The 18,389-nt window shown below is 40.7% G+C and overlaps 4 protein-coding genes across 4 annotated transcripts in view; 2 read left to right on the plus strand and 2 right to left on the minus strand.

Annotated features, from left to right (window-relative positions):
• The first annotated feature begins 257 nt into the window (after nt 1-257).
• Nucleotides 258-2,743, plus strand: LOC135163402 (kanadaptin). Its single transcript, XM_064122801.1, has 2 exons — nt 258-1,115; nt 1,254-2,743. The coding sequence occupies exons 1-2, from the start codon at nt 384-386 to the stop codon at nt 2,577-2,579; spliced, it is 2,058 nt and encodes a 685-aa protein (XP_063978871.1). The 5' UTR covers nt 258-383; the 3' UTR covers nt 2,580-2,743.
• On the minus strand, nt 2,717-3,980 carry LOC135163412 (uncharacterized). Its single transcript, XM_064122826.1, has 5 exons — nt 3,839-3,980; nt 3,440-3,583; nt 3,257-3,363; nt 3,086-3,182; nt 2,717-3,020 (listed from the first exon to the last, which is right to left on the minus strand). Exons 1-5 carry the CDS (start codon nt 3,885-3,887, stop codon nt 2,932-2,934), a joined length of 486 nt encoding a protein of 161 aa, XP_063978896.1. The 5' UTR covers nt 3,888-3,980; the 3' UTR covers nt 2,717-2,931.
• Nucleotides 3,981-4,073: 93 nt separating this feature from the next.
• On the plus strand, nt 4,074-5,244 carry LOC135163410 (uncharacterized). Its single transcript, XM_064122822.1, has 2 exons — nt 4,074-4,523; nt 4,620-5,244. The coding sequence occupies exons 1-2, from the start codon at nt 4,076-4,078 to the stop codon at nt 5,093-5,095; spliced, it is 924 nt and encodes a 307-aa protein (XP_063978892.1). The 5' UTR covers nt 4,074-4,075; the 3' UTR covers nt 5,096-5,244.
• A 102-nt stretch (nt 5,245-5,346) lies between these two features.
• The window catches only part of LOC135163401 (protein sax-3-like), a 181,695-nt gene continuing 168,652 nt past the window's right edge, over nt 5,347-18,389 (minus strand). Inside the window, exons 3-7 of the mRNA XM_064122800.1 lie at nt 14,611-14,764; nt 12,139-12,536; nt 11,432-11,712; nt 8,250-11,016; nt 5,347-8,161 (exon numbers count right to left, since the gene is read on the minus strand). Coding sequence (XP_063978870.1) covers nt 7,998-8,161; nt 8,250-11,016; nt 11,432-11,712; nt 12,139-12,536; nt 14,611-14,764 — 3,764 coding nt within the window. The 3' untranslated portion in view covers nt 5,347-7,997. The remainder of the gene's footprint in view (nt 8,162-8,249; nt 11,017-11,431; nt 11,713-12,138; nt 12,537-14,610; nt 14,765-18,389) is intronic.

Consider the following 18,389-nt stretch of genomic DNA (forward strand, 5'->3'; position numbering starts at 1 on the left):
ATTTCGTAGCGGTGGCGCATAAACTACGATGGTGAACGTGCCTGTTGGTAAGATATTACGATATTATCGTTCCATAAGCGTCAGCAAGCTCCCCTATTATTCTAAAGTCAGCATAAGTTTTAACATCGGGTATAACCCGAAGTCTCCCCTCCCTTCGCCCTTCATGTTGGTAACGTGGTAATATCCTGAAATTACGCATGCGCGAAGAAGGGAGGGGGAAGACTTCGGGTTATACCCGATGTTAAAACTTATGCTGACTTTAGTATAGTTCTGGCGTCGTCGTCGTCAACAAGCAGATCCTAACCTTCATTCTTGTTCATTTACGTATCAGAAACGCATTCACCATCTATCAAAATATCGGTAAAAGAATCAAATAGATCAAAATGGGGGAGAATGGCGACAAAACCGAGACGCCATCATCAGAGCTGCAAAATCAAATTTCGTATAATCCAGTGAATTCCGCGTTAAAAGTCAGTGAATCTCCTTCTGTGCCAACATCTCCAGAGGCATTCAAGAAGCCCCAGTTGATAATCGGCCCTCGTCGAGGAAAAATAGTGGGAATACGTTCTGTACCTAGTGCTCCACCAGTGACATTGGCAGAGGAATCAACAGCAAGCGAAGACGACAAAGAGGAGAGTAAAACCTCCTGTAGTATCAAGCTTGAGAAGCCACCACCAGCTTCAGAGAAGAAAGCTCCTGCTCTGCCTTACAAGGAGCCTTCCTGGGCTGGTACTCCTTCTTCAGATTATAAAATGGAGGTTCTCAAATCTGGTGTTATTCTGGATACAGTTGATCTGTCGAAGCAGAGTTTCTTTGTTATTGGGAGACTTCCAGTCTGCGACATTCCCCTGCAACACCCCACCATCTCCAGATATCATGCTATTCTGCAGTACAGGGAGAAAGGCGACGAGAAGAATGGAAGTGGATATTATTTGTACGATTTGGAGAGCACACATGGAACTTTTTGGAATAATTGTAGAATCAGACCAAAGACCTATGTGAAATTGAAGGGAGGGCATATGATCAAGTTTGGGTGCAGCCAGAGGAAGTTTATTGTTTCTACTCCACCTGAGGATGAAGAACAGGAGTCTGAATACTCTTTAACAGAACTAAAGGTATGTTTGAGTGATGGTTTATCTAAATTTTTACTGGTATCAATTATTATTTATTTTTAATCTTTAAAAATGCACTCGTAAAGACAATTATCCACAGTACATCATAACCTCAAAAACAATGATTTGTTTTTGTTCCAGAAAATCCGAACACTGGAATTATTAGAACGTGAGAAGCTGGAGCAAGAGCGTCGGGAACAGGAAGCAGAGCTTGAAAGAATCAGAAAAGAGAAAGAAGAGTCTGAAGGGGTGGATTGGGGAATGGGCGAAGATGCTGACGAAGAGACTGACTTGACAGAGAATCCCTACGCCCAATCGAACAACGAGGAGCTGTTCCTGGATGACCCGAAGAAGACCCTGAGGGGCTGGTTCGAGAGGGAAGGCCACGATCTCCAGTACCAAACCGAGGAGAAGGGTCTGGGACAATTTCTGTGCTGGGTGGACCTGCCAATCGACAATGGACGAACTGCCAGGGCAGAGGCTTTAGTCAAGGGCAAGAAGAAGGAGTCTGTGGTGCAGTGTGCTCTGGAAGCCTGCAGAATATTGGATAGGCATGGATTACTTCGACAAGCCACACATGAAGGGAGAAAACGAAAGTCTCGTAATTGGGAAGAGGCCGATTATTATGACTCTGACGAGGACAACTTCTTAGACAGAACTGGAACAATCGAGAGAAAACGCCAGCAGAGGATGAGAAGTGCGGGCAAATTGGAGGCGAAGATTGAGACTTACTCGTCCTTGGTGGATAAACACTCAGAGGTGAGCAAGAAGATCATTGACATCGAAAATGCGTTGGAGAATCATCGAAAAGCTGAGCGTGCTCAGGATGATAACTCCAGTGAGGATGCGTTGGACGCGTTCATGTCTCATTTGAGTAGCTTATTACTCAGTAAATCTGATATGGTCAAGATGAAATCCGATCTCGCACAGCTGAGGAGGGAAGAGGAGGGACTAAAGAAACTTATTGACATTACTAAGCCTGCAAATATGCCTTCGTTGAAAGCTCTTCATTCAGTGCAAAACATCGAAACGAGGAACAAAAAGGAAGAGAAATTAATCAGGGAGCCACAGCTCGAGGTTGAGAGGATAGGAAAGACGTCTGATGTGGGAAAAGCTTACCAGGGCAGCAGTCGTTATGGATTAAAGAAACCTAATCTCCAAACTGTACAGCAACGTTTGGGTGACGAAGAGGAATGCAGGAAGGGCAATGATGGTCCAGAGGAGAAGGAACTCGTGGAGGTAGTCCAGGAGGATGGCAAAGACGAAATTGAAGGGGATAGCCAGTCGAAAGAAAGCCCTCCAAAGAAGATGAAGAAGAATCAGAGGAGAAGAACCGATAGACTTTCTAAGGAAATAGGAAAAAATTACCCTGACGATCTGGACAGCGAGGATTACTCCATGTGGGTGCCACCAGTGGGTCAGAGTGGAGATGGAAAAACCAGTCTCAATGACAAATACGGATATTGATAAGAGGCAAGAACTTGAACTTCTGGCAAATTGTAAATAATTTAGATTTTTTTCAGGAGTCATAATTTATTTTATAATTTCTTGATTTAGGGACGTATTTTTGTGAGAACTTTTGTATAAAGAATTTGATTGAGATGTTACCAGAAATAAATCGTTAAATTTTATTATACAGTTTACACTTATTATATCAGATGTTTTCTTCATAATACATATATCATAAGAAATTAAATCGATGTAAGTAAGTTATCAGGTGATTATCAGAACCATCATTCCCGGAGAAAGAATTTGTTAGGGCGTAATAGTAATTTTTGTCAAGTTGAATTATTTAGTTACTGAATAAGTTGACTGCATTTTAAGATCCTCCACAGCCTCCGCCACGACAGGCACTGCGTTTCGGGGGCTTGTACCCTCGGTTCGTATCTCCCATCAGCGGATTATAGTCTGTGATTATTGGAAGAATTATCATTCACTAATTAAATGGAAAATTGATAAGATTAATAGTTTACCATTATATTTAGATTTAGAGGTCGATGGCCCACCGAGTCTGTGACCACCAGCTTCATCACTGTGTTTTAACAACTCTCTCATTTTCGCCTCCTTTTCCTAAGTAACAATTTGATTAAGAATTCCCTCAATGAGAAAAAAATGAGACTACAATAATTTAATTGAATAATTACAGCTTCTTTTCTGCGTTCTGCTTCCTCGACAGTTTCGTTGTATTTCGACTGCATTCGTTGTCTTGCTGCTTCAATTGACCTCAATCGCTCCTCTTGTAGGTCAGGATCTGTAGAACATATTCGTCGATGTGAAAGGAATGAGGGAGGTTTATCTGGACTAAAATGAAAATATTCAGTACCCACCTTTCTTATACTTTTCATCGTACTCTTGTTCATCCTTTCTTCTCCTCCAGCTTCTGTACTTGTCAGCTATGTATGGAGAAGCGAAGAACAGAGCCACCCCGGCTCCCAGAATGTACCAGCCAATTGAGGCTATTGCAGTCCAGACTAAAATGAAATTCTCTTTTTTATGACAACGAAATTTATAAAAATAATAGAATATTTTTCTTGCTCGTTCATTATTCTATCATTTGTTCCAAACTACGACTACGTTTCTAATTTAATGAGGGAAATGACATAGCAAAATACAATTTTATGTATTCTGAACGATTTTAACCTCTAAAACGTCAAAACAACATCTGTAAATGGGCTCAATGACATCTCATGAAATTTAACATATGAATTAGATAGTAATTGTCATACTTATTGGTAGATATGAAGTTCTAGGAGGCAAAATATCCTCTTCGTCCATTGTATCCGAATGTTTTTTTGCTCAAGTCTGTGAAACCAACTGAAAATGTCAACTAAATACTGTCAGTTCAGACAGGCCAGCTGTGCACAGCTGATTGGTGGAGACTCCTCGAACTAAATTCTCCAGGCACCTCCACATAAGTTCAACAACCGGTGTAAACAAAACAAGATCTGCTGAAAAAGTTGATAATGGAAGGAGGTGAGGAGAAAAAACGAACATTGCCACTGAAGTACAGAGGAAAGTTCATAACGCGAAAGAATCTGGAGCACAAATTGAGGATGAAACTGGCGGTGGCTGAATCGTGGAGGAAGAGACAGGAGCGAGCTCAGGCTGACATGTTGAGGGTTAAAACAGAACCCCTGGCTCCAGTGGACGATGTCAAACGTCCGGATTTCAATACCCTCGTTGGGAGTCGTATCGTCGATATGGAGGTGCTCGTGGAGAGCATGAACTGTAACAAGTGCAAAGAAATACTTTCGTTACACAATCTTGTGCACGAGAGACGAATTGGACTTTATTCAGTATTTAATGTTTGGTGTCCTCGGTGTAAAATGATCACTGAAGTTCATACTGGCACTGTGCAGATAGAGAGAAGTCGAACACATGTTCCTGATATCAACAGAGAAGTTGTACATGGTATACCTAACCTTTTTTTGGTTATAGCGAACGGAATTATTATTTTTTTTTTAAAGACCCCGGTGTCTCATCGATAATGCGATTTGTCTTATGCAGGTTCAATAAATGCCGATATCTCTCACAAATCCTTGAATCAATTCCTGGACTCATTGGACCTTCCAACGCTCCCTGCTAAATTATTCAAGAAACACAAGAGTGAGATGCATACGACTGAACAGGATAAATCCAAGGAATGCAATGGTAAGGGTATTGGTGACAAGGACGGCTCGATGATGGAGGACAACAGTGAAACTCCTCTTGACAATGAAGTTGCATTACAAGAAGATAGCAATCAAATCTTTAATGAGGATGAAAGTGGATCGAAGCGAGACGATGAGCAACCTCCTGGAGAATCTGGCGATAGACCAGAGGGAGATATTATTAGAGCTCCTGATGACAATGAAATTGTTGATGAGAATCAAGATTCAGAAAATGAGGAAGACAGTCAAGCTGAAAGTGAAGTTACAAATCCATCAGAGGGTAACAGCCTTCTTGATGAAAATGAAGATCAACAGGAGACGAGCAATTCTTAAGGGAAGAAAAGGTAAAACTGTCCCATTCGAAATGTTTTCTTCAATAAAAAAGGCTCATGATATCATCTAAGATAGCAAGTTAAAAATATTATCCATCGTTTGTACTATATTAGAGTTCTATGTCAAATAAATTTTGATATAAAAAAATCGTTCAAACGTTCTTCATTTAAGTTCCTCAGTCGTATTAAATGAGGCAGAATTATTGGATTTGCAGGGTAAATAGAGGGAATAACAAATACTCCAGCCACTAGTTAAATTTTTAACATTACGTTTTATTTATCGTTTATTAGTGTAATATGCAATGATAAATATACGTATATGTATCCACATGATGCATACATACACATATAAATATGTACACGTAGTACTTGACAATAGCGATTGTTATAAATTATCTACAGTCATGTGTGTTTTGGGTGTTTGTAGTTGCTCATCTCGTATTATGCAGTTTCATTTCATCAATATAATTCACAGTATTTTCCATTAGTCAATCTCAATCGCACTATATTTCTTCTTTTATAATAAATAAATTATAATCCTATATAAAACATTTACCTTTCGTCTTTATTTCACGATATTTACACAGTGTCAAAGGGATAGGAGGAAAATTCAGTATTCATTTTATCGTTAAATAATATAATTATATGATAACACTCGTCTCAGCCTTTAGTGTACACTTCCGAGCTTATCCGGCAACGTTATTAAATACAACCCAGTCTTCATGTTTGTTTCATGCATCTCCATAATTATACCAATTCTAAACGTTCTTCGTTACGTTATAGTGATATGAATAACGAGGCTGTAGCTACATAGCTGCCAAGTCTACTTTTTCATTCATCAATACGTATGAAAAAAATTCAATGAAAAATCCCGCTTTCTTAATAACTTATATTGAAGTGTATCTTTCTCGTCAAATTGTCATTTCTTTGCATGGTATTACTTTTTTTTGTCATTTATTAAAATAGGGAATAAATTATTCATCCCTAGAAATCACAGTAAAATGAAAAAATTATAGACTTTTTCTATAAATCAGTGGAATTTTTTGGTAAAATTCTTGCAGAGAAAATTATTCCGACGAGTACATTTTTCAATTAATTTTCTTTCAGACGTATTAGAAATAATTTATCTCGATGGCGTTTGTCTACGCATACAATTAATCCAATTTCGATTACTAGAGATTCACTCTTCCATGCTCGCTCTCTTCATGCCCAGTATATAGTATATAGTACGTTTATTCCCACTGTGCACCTAGACAAAGGCTTCCCCCCAATCATTAATTATTAAATCAACTGGCTTATTACAACGTTTATTTTACAAAATTATACGAGCCATTCTGTCAACTCCAGTGAAATTCATCTCAATTATAAAAATAATACATTATTCATCTCTTCGAATTGTCAATTGGCAGAATGGTTCGATGTTCTCCAGTGATTAATTTATCTCATTAATATTCTAAAGTACAGATCTCTAACTAGTACATTTTTCCTCGATTATGAGTCCGTGATTACTTCGTCGTGGATGGATTTTGCACAGTTGGTGATTCTGTTGAATACAATTTGTCGAGTATTTGGCGAAAAAATTGAACAGTCATGATTTATCATCTATTGCCGGATTCATTATTAAAGTCTCGGAAGTGTGGCAGTGATTAAAACTTATTGCCAATCAATACTCGACTCGATTGTACGAATTTTATTACACAACTTCTATTGGGTAGTTTAACCATTATCTAATGATATATCGACTAATTACATTTAATTTGAGCGATTACATGGCATCGGGGTTATCTACTTACGTGTGACTTAACTTCACCAAAAAAAATAAACAGTGAGAAAACAATGTACATAATTTTGGATATTGAACCACACTAGATTGAATTACTTAACCTACATTAGGATTAATATGTCTTATGTATCTGTATTCACAGGACTTTATCTACAATTCAGAAGGTATTTTAACGAGGCAAATCGTCTCAATCGATAAAGACAACATCTCGTGAGGACAATTGAACAGATTAAGGAGCAGTTGTCTGGGTTAACTTTACTCACGATTAACTGTTGGCTTAATTAAAGGTTAGGATTTCTGATTGGTTAGAATCAGTGAAGGGGGGACTTAACCCACCAGTTAATCATGATTAACACAACCAAAAAACTGGCCCTAGTTCACGAGATTCCACAGAAACTTTACAATTAACGAAGAGTTGCCCTACTTCGCGGCTCTCTCTGAGGCCCTCTGGAAGCATCAGAAGTTTATGAATGCACCTTCGAAACATTAATAAGCAGCGAATGACTGATCAAACGCTTTAAATCACATTCTCACTTATTTGTCAGGGTATTAAACGCAGTGTGGCTTACAGAAACGTTTCCCCTAGTTTATCCTACTATTTATATCCCCCACTACTTACGGATTAACCTTAACAGTACTGTTAATTAACATCTAGTGACTAATCCCCATGATTAACTTTGTACAATCTTTACAAAAAAAAACACTTGATATGATTATGCACCTCACGCTCTCCCATCACACGTTAACATACTATCAGTAAGTTATTTGTTTTATTTATTTTGGAAGAGACACTGTACGATTACTTCATACCGAATAAATTGTATTATTTTTTCTTGTCCTCTTAGGAGATAGGAACGTTATCGAAAATAATGTCAGTTATTTGTCGTGACGAGGGAGAAATTTACAGGCTAATGAAAAATAAATGCCACGTTCATATTTTTTTTAATCATTTTTCATACGTAACGCAGATCAGCAGGTATTAATGGCATTTAATGAAGGAATAAATGGTAATACCAATTATCCTTTATGGCTCAGTATGGCTGCTAGGTAGGTTGTTAAAATGTCATTTGTGCTTTTTGAAAATAGGATAGTGCTCGTTAAGTCGAATACTCCATATTGCTTAGCTATCCCGATGATCGCTCAGTCGACTTGTCTCGGTTGGACCGTTTGGATTGAAAAGACTGTTGAGCTTGTTGTACCTCTGGCTGCCAGAGCTACTCATTGTATTCGAGGCCGAGGAGTTGTGCTGATTGTAGCCAGTTCTTGGGAAACTAGGCACTTTGTCTGGAATCATGAGAAAATTGATTGAATACATTAAACAATTGCTGAAATAAATAATCTAGTAATTACTTCTCGTAATATAAATTCTCACCTTTACTGCGATTGTGCCTGAGCCTTTCCTGGGAATTTCCTGGGCCGCACTGTCTCTTAGGAATACACGAGTAATTACTGTCACTGCTATACGTCGGCGATGACGTGCGATTGGTTCTCCTCCGTGGGCTTCGGTTCGTCCTGCTCCTGGAGCTGTTTCTGTGCCCACAGCCAGTTCCAAATTGACCATTATACTCGATAGTATCGGCATAAAGGCAGCTCGACTCAGAGCAAGAGCAGCAAAGCTCAGAATGAGTATTGGAGTCGCACGATTTTCTATCCCACTCTTCGTTATCAGGCTGATAGAGATTGTCATTTCTAAAGATTTCGTCGTTGTGTCGGTAATGACCTTCGCCATGTGGTCCATGATTAGGCAAGTTAGGATGGCTGTAGCCACCATCGTGGGGCCTGTAGTCCTCCTTAATGCCATTCTGATGGCCATAGATGACTGATCCACTCTCGTACTCGTTCTCCTGATTTTTGTAGTCATAATGATTGAATCCCTGAGGGAATGATGGTACCGGTGGTGGATTGGTCTGCGGTGGAAGTGTTGTGTACCTCCCCTGCTGATGATTCACATGATTATCGTGTTGTAGACCATTCCAGGGTGTCGGTGATGATGAAAAATTATTGCCAACTCTGACAGGTGGGGTAGGTGGACTCTGAGAATTCCCTGAATTCGTAGCGTCCAGGTCATTTTGCACATTCCTCTTACCAAGGTGAGGACTGAATGCAACTATTTGTTGCTGCATTCTACTGGATAATGACGTTCCAGTGGGTGGTGGGTGCTCTGGGGGTGGTGGTAGCATATCGCACCAATTTGGCATGCCCCCTTGATTCGGTTGATTCTCATTCGTAGGTATTCTATACTGCGGTCGTCGCTGAATATCGGCATTTTCATCTGTATACACACTGCTTGCGTTATCACTGCTCGGTGATAACGTCGACTGGTTGTGATCTTGATTAGAGTCGAGATTCGAGTAATCTGGTTTAACGCAGGAATCACTCGAATTTGATTTTTGTCCACTCCCATCCATGGAATCGGGACTTCTGTTACCCACGCATAGCGTTGTCGTTGCGTACGGCTCTGGTGGTGCTTGCAGTGGTTTTCTCGCATTGTAGAAAGTCGTCAAGTTCACCTCAGCGTACTCAGAGCCCGCCATACTCACAATTCCCGGTGCAAGCATCTGCTGATTATTCAGCAATTTCGTCTCACAGTCTTTGTCAGTGGATCCCTGGAGAGTATTGGTCGGTCTCCAGCCTCTCTCCAGCCACAGCGTATCCTTATTCAATTGACAAATATCACTCGCTGTACCCACGGGTACATTGAGGTGTCCCAATTGTTTGCTCATTGCCTGTCGTCTGCGGACATAAAGAACCCCAACCAATCCTGCGACGATAGTGAATACCATTGTTATCATCAGAATGAGAAACCACGTTTCGGAAACAATCGATATTCCCCCGTGACTAGGATCAGTTTTCGGTGGCAATTGTGTCAATTGTCCTGGGTCCATATTGAGTAACGTTGGACTTGAGAATGGACCAAGTCCTGCTCGAGTTGACGCTGCAACTCTTGCGGTATAAAGACCACCGGTTGTCAAACTATTGATGATCACGGAAGTTGTCGTTGCATTCAGAGGCATTTGTCCCAATATTTTATTGCTACTGTTGCTTTTTATCTGTATTCTGTATCCAATGAGTTCTCCGTTCTGATCCCCCTTCGGTGGTGCCTCCCACCTGACGAAAGCAGACGTCATGTTGATCATGCCAACGTGAACGTTCTCAGGTGCTCCCGAGGGCACGTCCTCCAGGGTTGTCGCAAGCTTCACATTACTCGGTCGTCCTTCTATCGTCTTGTAGAAGGGGACGAGGAAAAATTCGTACATCGTGTACTTCTTGAGATTAGTCAGAACATAACTCGTCGCTCCAGCGTTCATCACCGTCACCATCTGGTACTCAGGCTTGTCCGATATCTCTCGGTATCTTATGTAGAGGCCTTCAACGAGGTCAGCTGCACCGAGAATGTCCCAGATAATTTTCACACTTGTACTGGTGAGGGCTTGCACCTCCTTCAGGTGCAGTATTTCACTGTTCAGTCGATCTCGTGCACGGATTAATTCCATTTGAGGTACTGAATACTGATTCTGACTGGTAGTGTGGGCAATGTCGGACAGAGGACCTGGCAGTGATAGCCCCTGGCTATTTTCCGCACGTACGAGGAAGACGTACTTCGTATCGGGCTTTAAATCCATCACTGTGTAAGTGTCGTCTATCACTCCGGTAGCTGCTATCACCCAGCCTGTGTTGAGATTGCTGCTGAAGTACTCTATGTTGTAACCGATTATCTTACTTTTACCCTCGTGACCTGGACTCCATGTCAGCGTTACAGATGTACTTGTTATGTTAACGATTCTTGGTTTACTCGGATTTTGGGGGAGTGATGACATATCCGGGGTTTTATGCAATGTTGTCGATGCACTCACTGACAATGTTGCTGACCAAGATGTATTTCCCGATTCTGACGAGGCTATGCATGTGTACAGACCCGAGTCTGCTGACTGGAGTTCGTCAATGATGAGTGTACCATTGCTCGACATTGTTATTCGATTACCCAGGGAGATGAGGACACCGTCCTTGTGCCACTGGACTCGAGGGGTGGGAGTACCAACCGCACGGCAGGGTAAATACGCTGTGCTCTTCACTGGTAATGTCTGATTGGCTGGACCAAGTTCTATTATTGGTGGAGGGACTTCCTCGATTGGAGTTACCTGGAAATCATGAGAGTATGAGTCTCGTGTTGGGGTATTTTTAATTGGAGCTACGCGTGGGGATTTTTTTTATAATATATTGAGTTTTTATTGGATTTTAGTTGAAAAAAAATATTAAATTGACGTAAATTAATGAGTTAAATGTCTGCTTTATGACGTTGTCTGACTTAAATCGCTTACATTCTCATTTTTCGTTATTTTTTCCAAATAAAAATACCCATCTAATAAATAAAAATAAAAATGAACGCATGACTGGGAAATTGTGCAATAAATTAGGAATGTTTTAAAAGTGTACAACGAATAATGTTTCGCAAGGCCCGATTAATTTCGACTGAATCATCACCCTTGACTTTGCTTTCAGTCCGCACACAGCCGTAAACTTCATCTCATTTTTCGCTAATCTTGGATTACTTACCTGGAGAAATATTGTTGCTGTGCTGGCACCAGCCTGGCTTATGGCGCTGCACACGTAGTGTCCCTCGTCCTTTTTATTGACTTGTTTTATGTGCATTGAGCCGTCCTCATTTATAGTGTAGCGACCCTGATAAACATTGCCCGGGAACATCAGCTCTTGTGATCCTTCTCGGGACCAGAATATCGAAGGCTTTGGGGCCCCTCGGGCCGAACAAGCGAATGATACGTCTGAGCCTGTACTGACAATCTCGTCCTTTGGAAAATCCGTAAAGACTGGACGCGCTGGTAAGGGAAAATAATGCGAAATTATACTCTGCTCGGTCTCTCACCGGTTTAATTTAATTAAGTAAAGTTCACTATCACTCGATAGAGGCAGATTAAGATGCTTAAGATCGGATAAATAATAATTAACAAATTCAGGGGAGTAAGTGAACCCGACTATTCAGTCTGAGGATTTCATTAGATTAGAAACAAACTGATTAGAGAACAAATCCCCATCATGATTTCTTATGGAAAGCAATATTCATAATAACAGAAACAAAAATATATCAATATTATTTAAAAAGTAGCTATTTCCATAATAATATTTTTTTCCGAGATATTCTCTCACATATTTTTGTCGTGATATTCTGAAGTGTGATATTTTCCCGCAACCCTATTCCTCTATATCGATCACCACTTAATTTAGGTGATTGATTGTTTACTCACAGTGTACGGTGAGGGTTGCACTGGCGGAAATCGCCCCGACTCCATTTTCAGCATCGCAAATGTATGTCCCAGCGTCCTGGGGTGTAACACGCTCAATCTTCAGGCTCTTGTCATCAAGAATGTGGGCACGTCCAATTGGCATTTTTCCATCGTGTCTTCGCCAGAGAATTTCGGGTGGTGGATCACCACTCACGCGACACGCAAATTGGGCTGTTGTATCCACCAAAACTGTCTGATTCTCCGGTGTTGACTGGAAGGAGGGTTTTACGTGAACTGTCAATGTTGCCACTGCTGATTCCTTATCACCCACCATATTGTGAGCGACGCACTGATATTTTCCTTGATCAGTTTGTCGGACATCTGATATCATCAAGTTTCCACCGTCCACCAAGGTTATTCTGGGTAAAATGGAAAATCATTAATCAAATTATTGGTCGAATGAAATATATCGACGTGTTTGAGGATACCACTGTATCGACTGTCTACTCTATCGTACTGATACAATGGCACTGGTATACAGTACCAAATCGCAATTAAGCGGCTCCGTTCAAATTCAACGGAATGCTACACTGCATGGTGTGCATGTGGGATTGTAGCCCTGACACGAGCTTCAACAACACCGTGAAAATCGATGGCTTCTCGATTGTGTCCTTTAATTTATAGTATCAATTAATTCGCTACTGACAGACCTGAAAGTCCCAACTGTGTACTCGACGGGGAGGCCAGCGGTGCCACCGGTCCTGTCAGATTTAATCAATTTCTAGAGGACGAGGTAATTCATCTTTAATCAGTCGACTTGAATATTTAATTCCGCGGTTATTTGATGGATTTCAGATGCTTCTTTTCGAAGGAGTGAATTTGTGAGAATTTCGGATGGAGGAGATAGATCAGATGGAACACTTTTCATGATTAAAATCCTTCAAGACTAAATAAACATTATATTTTTATGTGTAATGATTGTAAAACTTGATAAACGAGATGAGAATCTTGTTCTTCGCATTGATAAATTTAATTCTACGGAATTGATTTTTGTTCGAGAGTGAAAGATAGATTATTAAAAAATAAAAGTATTCGACAGGGATACAACTCAAGATTAGTTCATCCCGGGGCATTTCCATTTTATGAATTCTTGTCCGTTATTTTTCCTCATTACTAATGCTAGTTTTGAGGAATTTTACATTAAAATTTGTGATCAAAAACCGATTCATTTATTTATCTCTTCTAATTTGTTTTAAAAAATGCGAAAGGGATAGACCTCAAGCTTCGTTCATCCCACAAAGTTTTCATCTCATCAATTTTGAAATAATTATAATTCCGGATATTATTTTTGCCCTTTTAATATCCCTCTCCCTCCCCAAATGCCTTGAATTCTACTGAATAAAATCTCTTACAAAAATGAGACCCAGATAACACCACGGAGCAAGAAATTTTTAATTACGTTTATACAGTATTACATGCTAGATAAAAATGGACTTGTTGAAACTCCACCGAAGGAAAAAGCACGAAGTGGAAAGACCACATGTATGTCAAGTAAACAAGACGGCTAGCGGACAGGTACGCTTCATGTCCAAGGTACAGCCTACGAGGAAATTAAATAGACGTGGTATTTCACGATGGAGCCGAGTGGAGGAAAAATAAGCTCGTTAAATTAAAGTCAACATCATGACTTCCTCAATCTTCTCTCCAGGACAAGATAATAAATGGCAACCATGAATATAAATAATTCGCTCAACTAACTAAGATCAAGATTGCAGTTCGGTAATTTGTCCTCAATGACGTTGGTATGAGGGCAATTGGGCCCGTCGGATTGCGACACACGGTAGTGTATCGATCCAGTCAATTTTCGAGTCTCCAATGTCCCTATGGAAATTATGACTTACGACTGCAGAATAAAAAATTGTTTCTGGGCTTTTTCAAAAAAAAAAAAATTGTTCTTGTTCTTTCTTAAGTCTGGAGATGACTCTTAATGAGATAAAAAAAAAATTAATGGAATTGCTCGAAAATTTTGTACGTGCAGTCGCAGGAAAGAAGAACCTAAATAACGAGTTCGTCTCGTCCATGGGTTTGGACTGAAGATAACGCGGTAAGAATTATGGAGGACATCCTTTAGCGCCATTCTCATGCAAATTCTCGGTAGATTATGGGTCCTTGTGTCCTCGGATTATTACCATTGGTCCGTCGTGCACACGGTACTTCAACTGTACCCTCTTATTGGCCTCCGGCTAACGTTCGCGGGATATGCTACGGGGGAAGAGGATCCCGGGGAATTTCATCGTGGTGTAAAGAAGACATGGGAATTAATAGCTGGAAATTATTCAACGCTCTTACATCCATTCTTACTCTCTTTAGAGATACTTTGTTGGCTTTTTTCGGGGGTCTTGGGCACGCGGGGGGGGGGGGTGAGGCATTGCCTAGTGCATCATCTCGATCTTTTAATATTAATTTGTCAATGAGTGAGGATTTTTTTCTTACCTCTTGGTTGTCTCAAAGTCTATGACATGACCATTCCTCTTCCACTGGAGGGTGGGCTCTGGATGACCCCGTGGTGGGCCACACTCGAGGAGGGCTGTCTCACCAGCAGCTACTCGGGTGTTCTGAGGCTGGGCTCGAAATTCATCACGCAGAACTGGAACAAAATTCAAAATAGTTAGTGGATTTTTTTTTAAGGTTTCAGTGTTTGAAAATTTATTTGACTGGAGTTCACACATATTCTGTAGACATAAATTTGCCGGTAAAAATAGAGCCAAACAATTCGAGGCCCTGTGACTTTTTCAATGTTTGATGATAAATTCTTAAGATTTTTGGGGGGGAAAAATTGTATTAATTATTCGTTCTCAATATAAGTAACCGATATTGAACATGCCACGACTTTGGAAACTCAAAGTAATCTCCCCTCAACACAAATCAAAATGGGCACGAATGAATGACACGATTTCTCGAAATCCCTGTTCCCCCAAAAGCTCAATCTCTCATGTCATCTCAGCAAGTTGTATTGCTTTTCCTTTTCATCCACATGTAGCCTATTCCTCACCCTAACGGACTCCCCGAGCGTGTCTACGTACCCATACATTCTTCCCATCCACCCAGGTACAACACTCTCAGCCATCCGGGTATTTCAAGTTGAATTCGCCTTTGGCTGCGTTCGACTTCTCCGGGGGTTCGTGTTTATCGCTATTCTCAGCGTCCTGACGTATACCATTACCATTTATCACGAATGCGACTCTCGGACCATTTACGAAACACGCGTTGCCGCGGAGGGGCCTGAACGGTCCGTCTCTTAAGAATTGCAGAATTTCACGCCAAGATCCCTTTTCCACCTTTCCTCAATGCTTTCCCCATATATTTCCCTTAATCGAATATTTGCCCATTACTTTCTGCCCATAAATTTATCTCATCCCCCGGAAAATCCACACCTCCATTCATGGAGGAAAAAAATCGGTAAAAATGAATGAAAAATAAGTTCAGAAATTTTTCAACACCAAAAATTCAAGAACTGGCGATAGAAAATTATCGCACCTTAATTTCCTCAGCAAAATTCACTGACTTTTTTCACCGTATTCCCAGTCTCATTTATTTATCGATTCTTATGAATGGAAAAACAATCCCTTCAGGTACCAATGCAGACTCGTTAGCACCCCTATATTTAGTTGACCCCGAAATGCTTGATTGGAGGTATTGTCGGATTTTAATTAACGTCAGATGCTCTCTGGGGAATTGTTAACACAGGAAATTGTATGGAACGTATGAGAATTCAATTCACACAATGTCTCCCTTCGTCTTTTCATTCCCTATGGCGCATTTCCCGGGCTTTATCCTTGCGAATTAGATATGGCACACGTCAACAGAACCAAAAACAATTCTCACTTTCTGTCAATACTTGTTATTCCGTTTGTCGTTCCCTTTCTTCAATTGAACTGCAGCACTGGGAGGGCTGCAACAATGCCGGGATCGAAGACTTTGAGGGAATAACAAAACTACTGAGGATAATAAGAGTCGGAAAAGTGATGAATCAAGAGATCATGGAATGAATTTTTTAGTGTTTATTGATAACTGGGAACATTCAGTTCCCTCTTGTCTCAATCCTTTGAAAACCCGTTCCAATTCAAAATGGAACTTTAAACTGGAAAAATTTAATTCTCAAGTAAATTAAAAAATCGTCGTCTACTCTAAGGAAAAAAATTATTTCTGGAGATAAGAACTGACCAACGATCGGCCAAGATTGGTACAGTCAATCAATCGGTCAATGCTGGCCTCATGTCCTATACTAGGGAGTATCCATCTATTTCAGAGGAGAATTTTGCAATTTTTATTAGACCTTTAATCTCGCTTGCTAATTACGGAACCCGCGCGTAATTGAACCTTTTTCTTCTTAATCTTCTCCCTCCGTGTAGTTTTTTTAAAACAATTAATGCCACGTTAATGAGTAAAATAAGGCGCAATGCAGCTGGGATAATTCGTTCGGTCGGTGTTTTTCGTGTCCCTGCGTTGCCCTGGCCAGAGAACCTGAACAAACAGACGCACAATAAATTACTCTGTAGATTCGCGATGTATATAAGTCACGCCGCAAATACGAGCCACCGCGTCGTTCTATCCTAGTAAACATCGTATATTCGGGACACGCGCCACTCGTGACGTACGACCGACACGTGACCGTTTCGTTCTACCCGGTACATCGGCGGAAATGTTGTACCGGAAAATCGGGCATCGAGTGTCATACGGATGTCAGGAAGGCAGATTCAGACTGGGTCACGGCCGGGGCCTGTGTCGATTGTTTCCACAGAACTGAAACTTCGGGTATTGTTTGAACTACTGGCGATTCGATGTGCCTCAGTTGGCCCAGGGCTTTTGTCCACCACGTGGTCAGCATTGGCAACGAGGAAGTGGTGAAAATCACTGGTTTGTCGAGCGTGATAGATAATGATTTGGGCACGTGTTACTGTTTCAATTGTCAGAGTGCTAACGACAGTTAGCACTCTGACAATTCCACGGATGGATTTCCACGGGGAATTCAGCGATATTCGTTCTGGTGCATTAATCTTTTCTATTCTCGGGGGAAGGGGACGATCACGAGGTGATCATTGTCAATGGGCGACAGAACTGGATTTCTTCGGAAATAAATTTTTCCAACCGAAATTCCTCCTGAAATTTTCCCTTCACATATGACAAACTTCTGAAGGGGAATTTCTCCCCCGATAATTCTCTGCTCGGAAATTTCTGCTGCTGGAGAACTCGTGATTTCAACATTGATCACTCATTAATGATTCATTTAGTTCTGTTCACATGAGAAATCAATTTTGTAATAATTAAACAGTACAAATTTACGTACGTGACGTTTTGGAAATTATCGGCAATCGTCGGGGTAATTTTCAGTGATTATTTCCCACCCCGAATAAATTATTCTGTTGAATTAAAACCCGGAACATTCCATCAAGTTCATAAACCAAACCACATCAACTGAATCGATTAATGTTTGGAATCTTACCCCGACGTACTACTGAACATACAGAAACTTATGTACATTTCAAGGTGGTTGACATCAAGTTTTCGGTACAAATTCAAAGTGCAGTCCAACTCATCGAATACGTGACTACCACCGATTAGTGCAAGCTTGGGACTTGGTCTCATTGGACCTCTACACACATATCTCGAAAGTGAGAGGACAAGTGTGTTGGCACATTGGAGGAGTGTACCAATACGCAGGCAATGCCTTGGAGCACCATTGAAACCCCCGGTGAGACCACACCGAGGATATTTGAATATCTGTCTCGGTTCCACGATTATACGTAACCACAACCCCATTGACTTTACTCGTCCGTGGATTAAATTGCAGATTCTACTCTCGAATTTACTTAATGGCCAAAGTTGACTACCACCTCACTGGGCTGACGTCTTCAGAGTGGCTGACACTACAAGTCAAATAATTGTGTGTAATCACGTGGTGTAACGAATAGTTTATAAATTGATTTAGTTTGATTCTGAGGGTGACAGCTTTCCGAAGAGCAGACGCGCGTTTTCGAAAAAAAAGTGTCAGTAACCGAAATCAGGTGCAATTCAAATCAAATAAAATTGAGTTCTTGGTTGCAAATAAATTAGTGAATGGAAAGGGAGAAAATTGAATTAATTCACATTCCCGCGAGCTACGAGAATCAAAATCTGCCACAAATCTCGCAGCTATTTTCATGCAGTCTTTAAATCATGAAATTCACATTTAATTATCCACAATGGCTTTGATATGTCGCAGCGTTCACGGC

The sequence above is a fragment of the Diachasmimorpha longicaudata genome, chromosome 6 (genome assembly GCF_034640455.1).
Source record: "Diachasmimorpha longicaudata isolate KC_UGA_2023 chromosome 6, iyDiaLong2, whole genome shotgun sequence".
Lineage (NCBI taxonomy): Eukaryota > Metazoa > Arthropoda > Insecta > Hymenoptera > Braconidae > Diachasmimorpha > Diachasmimorpha longicaudata.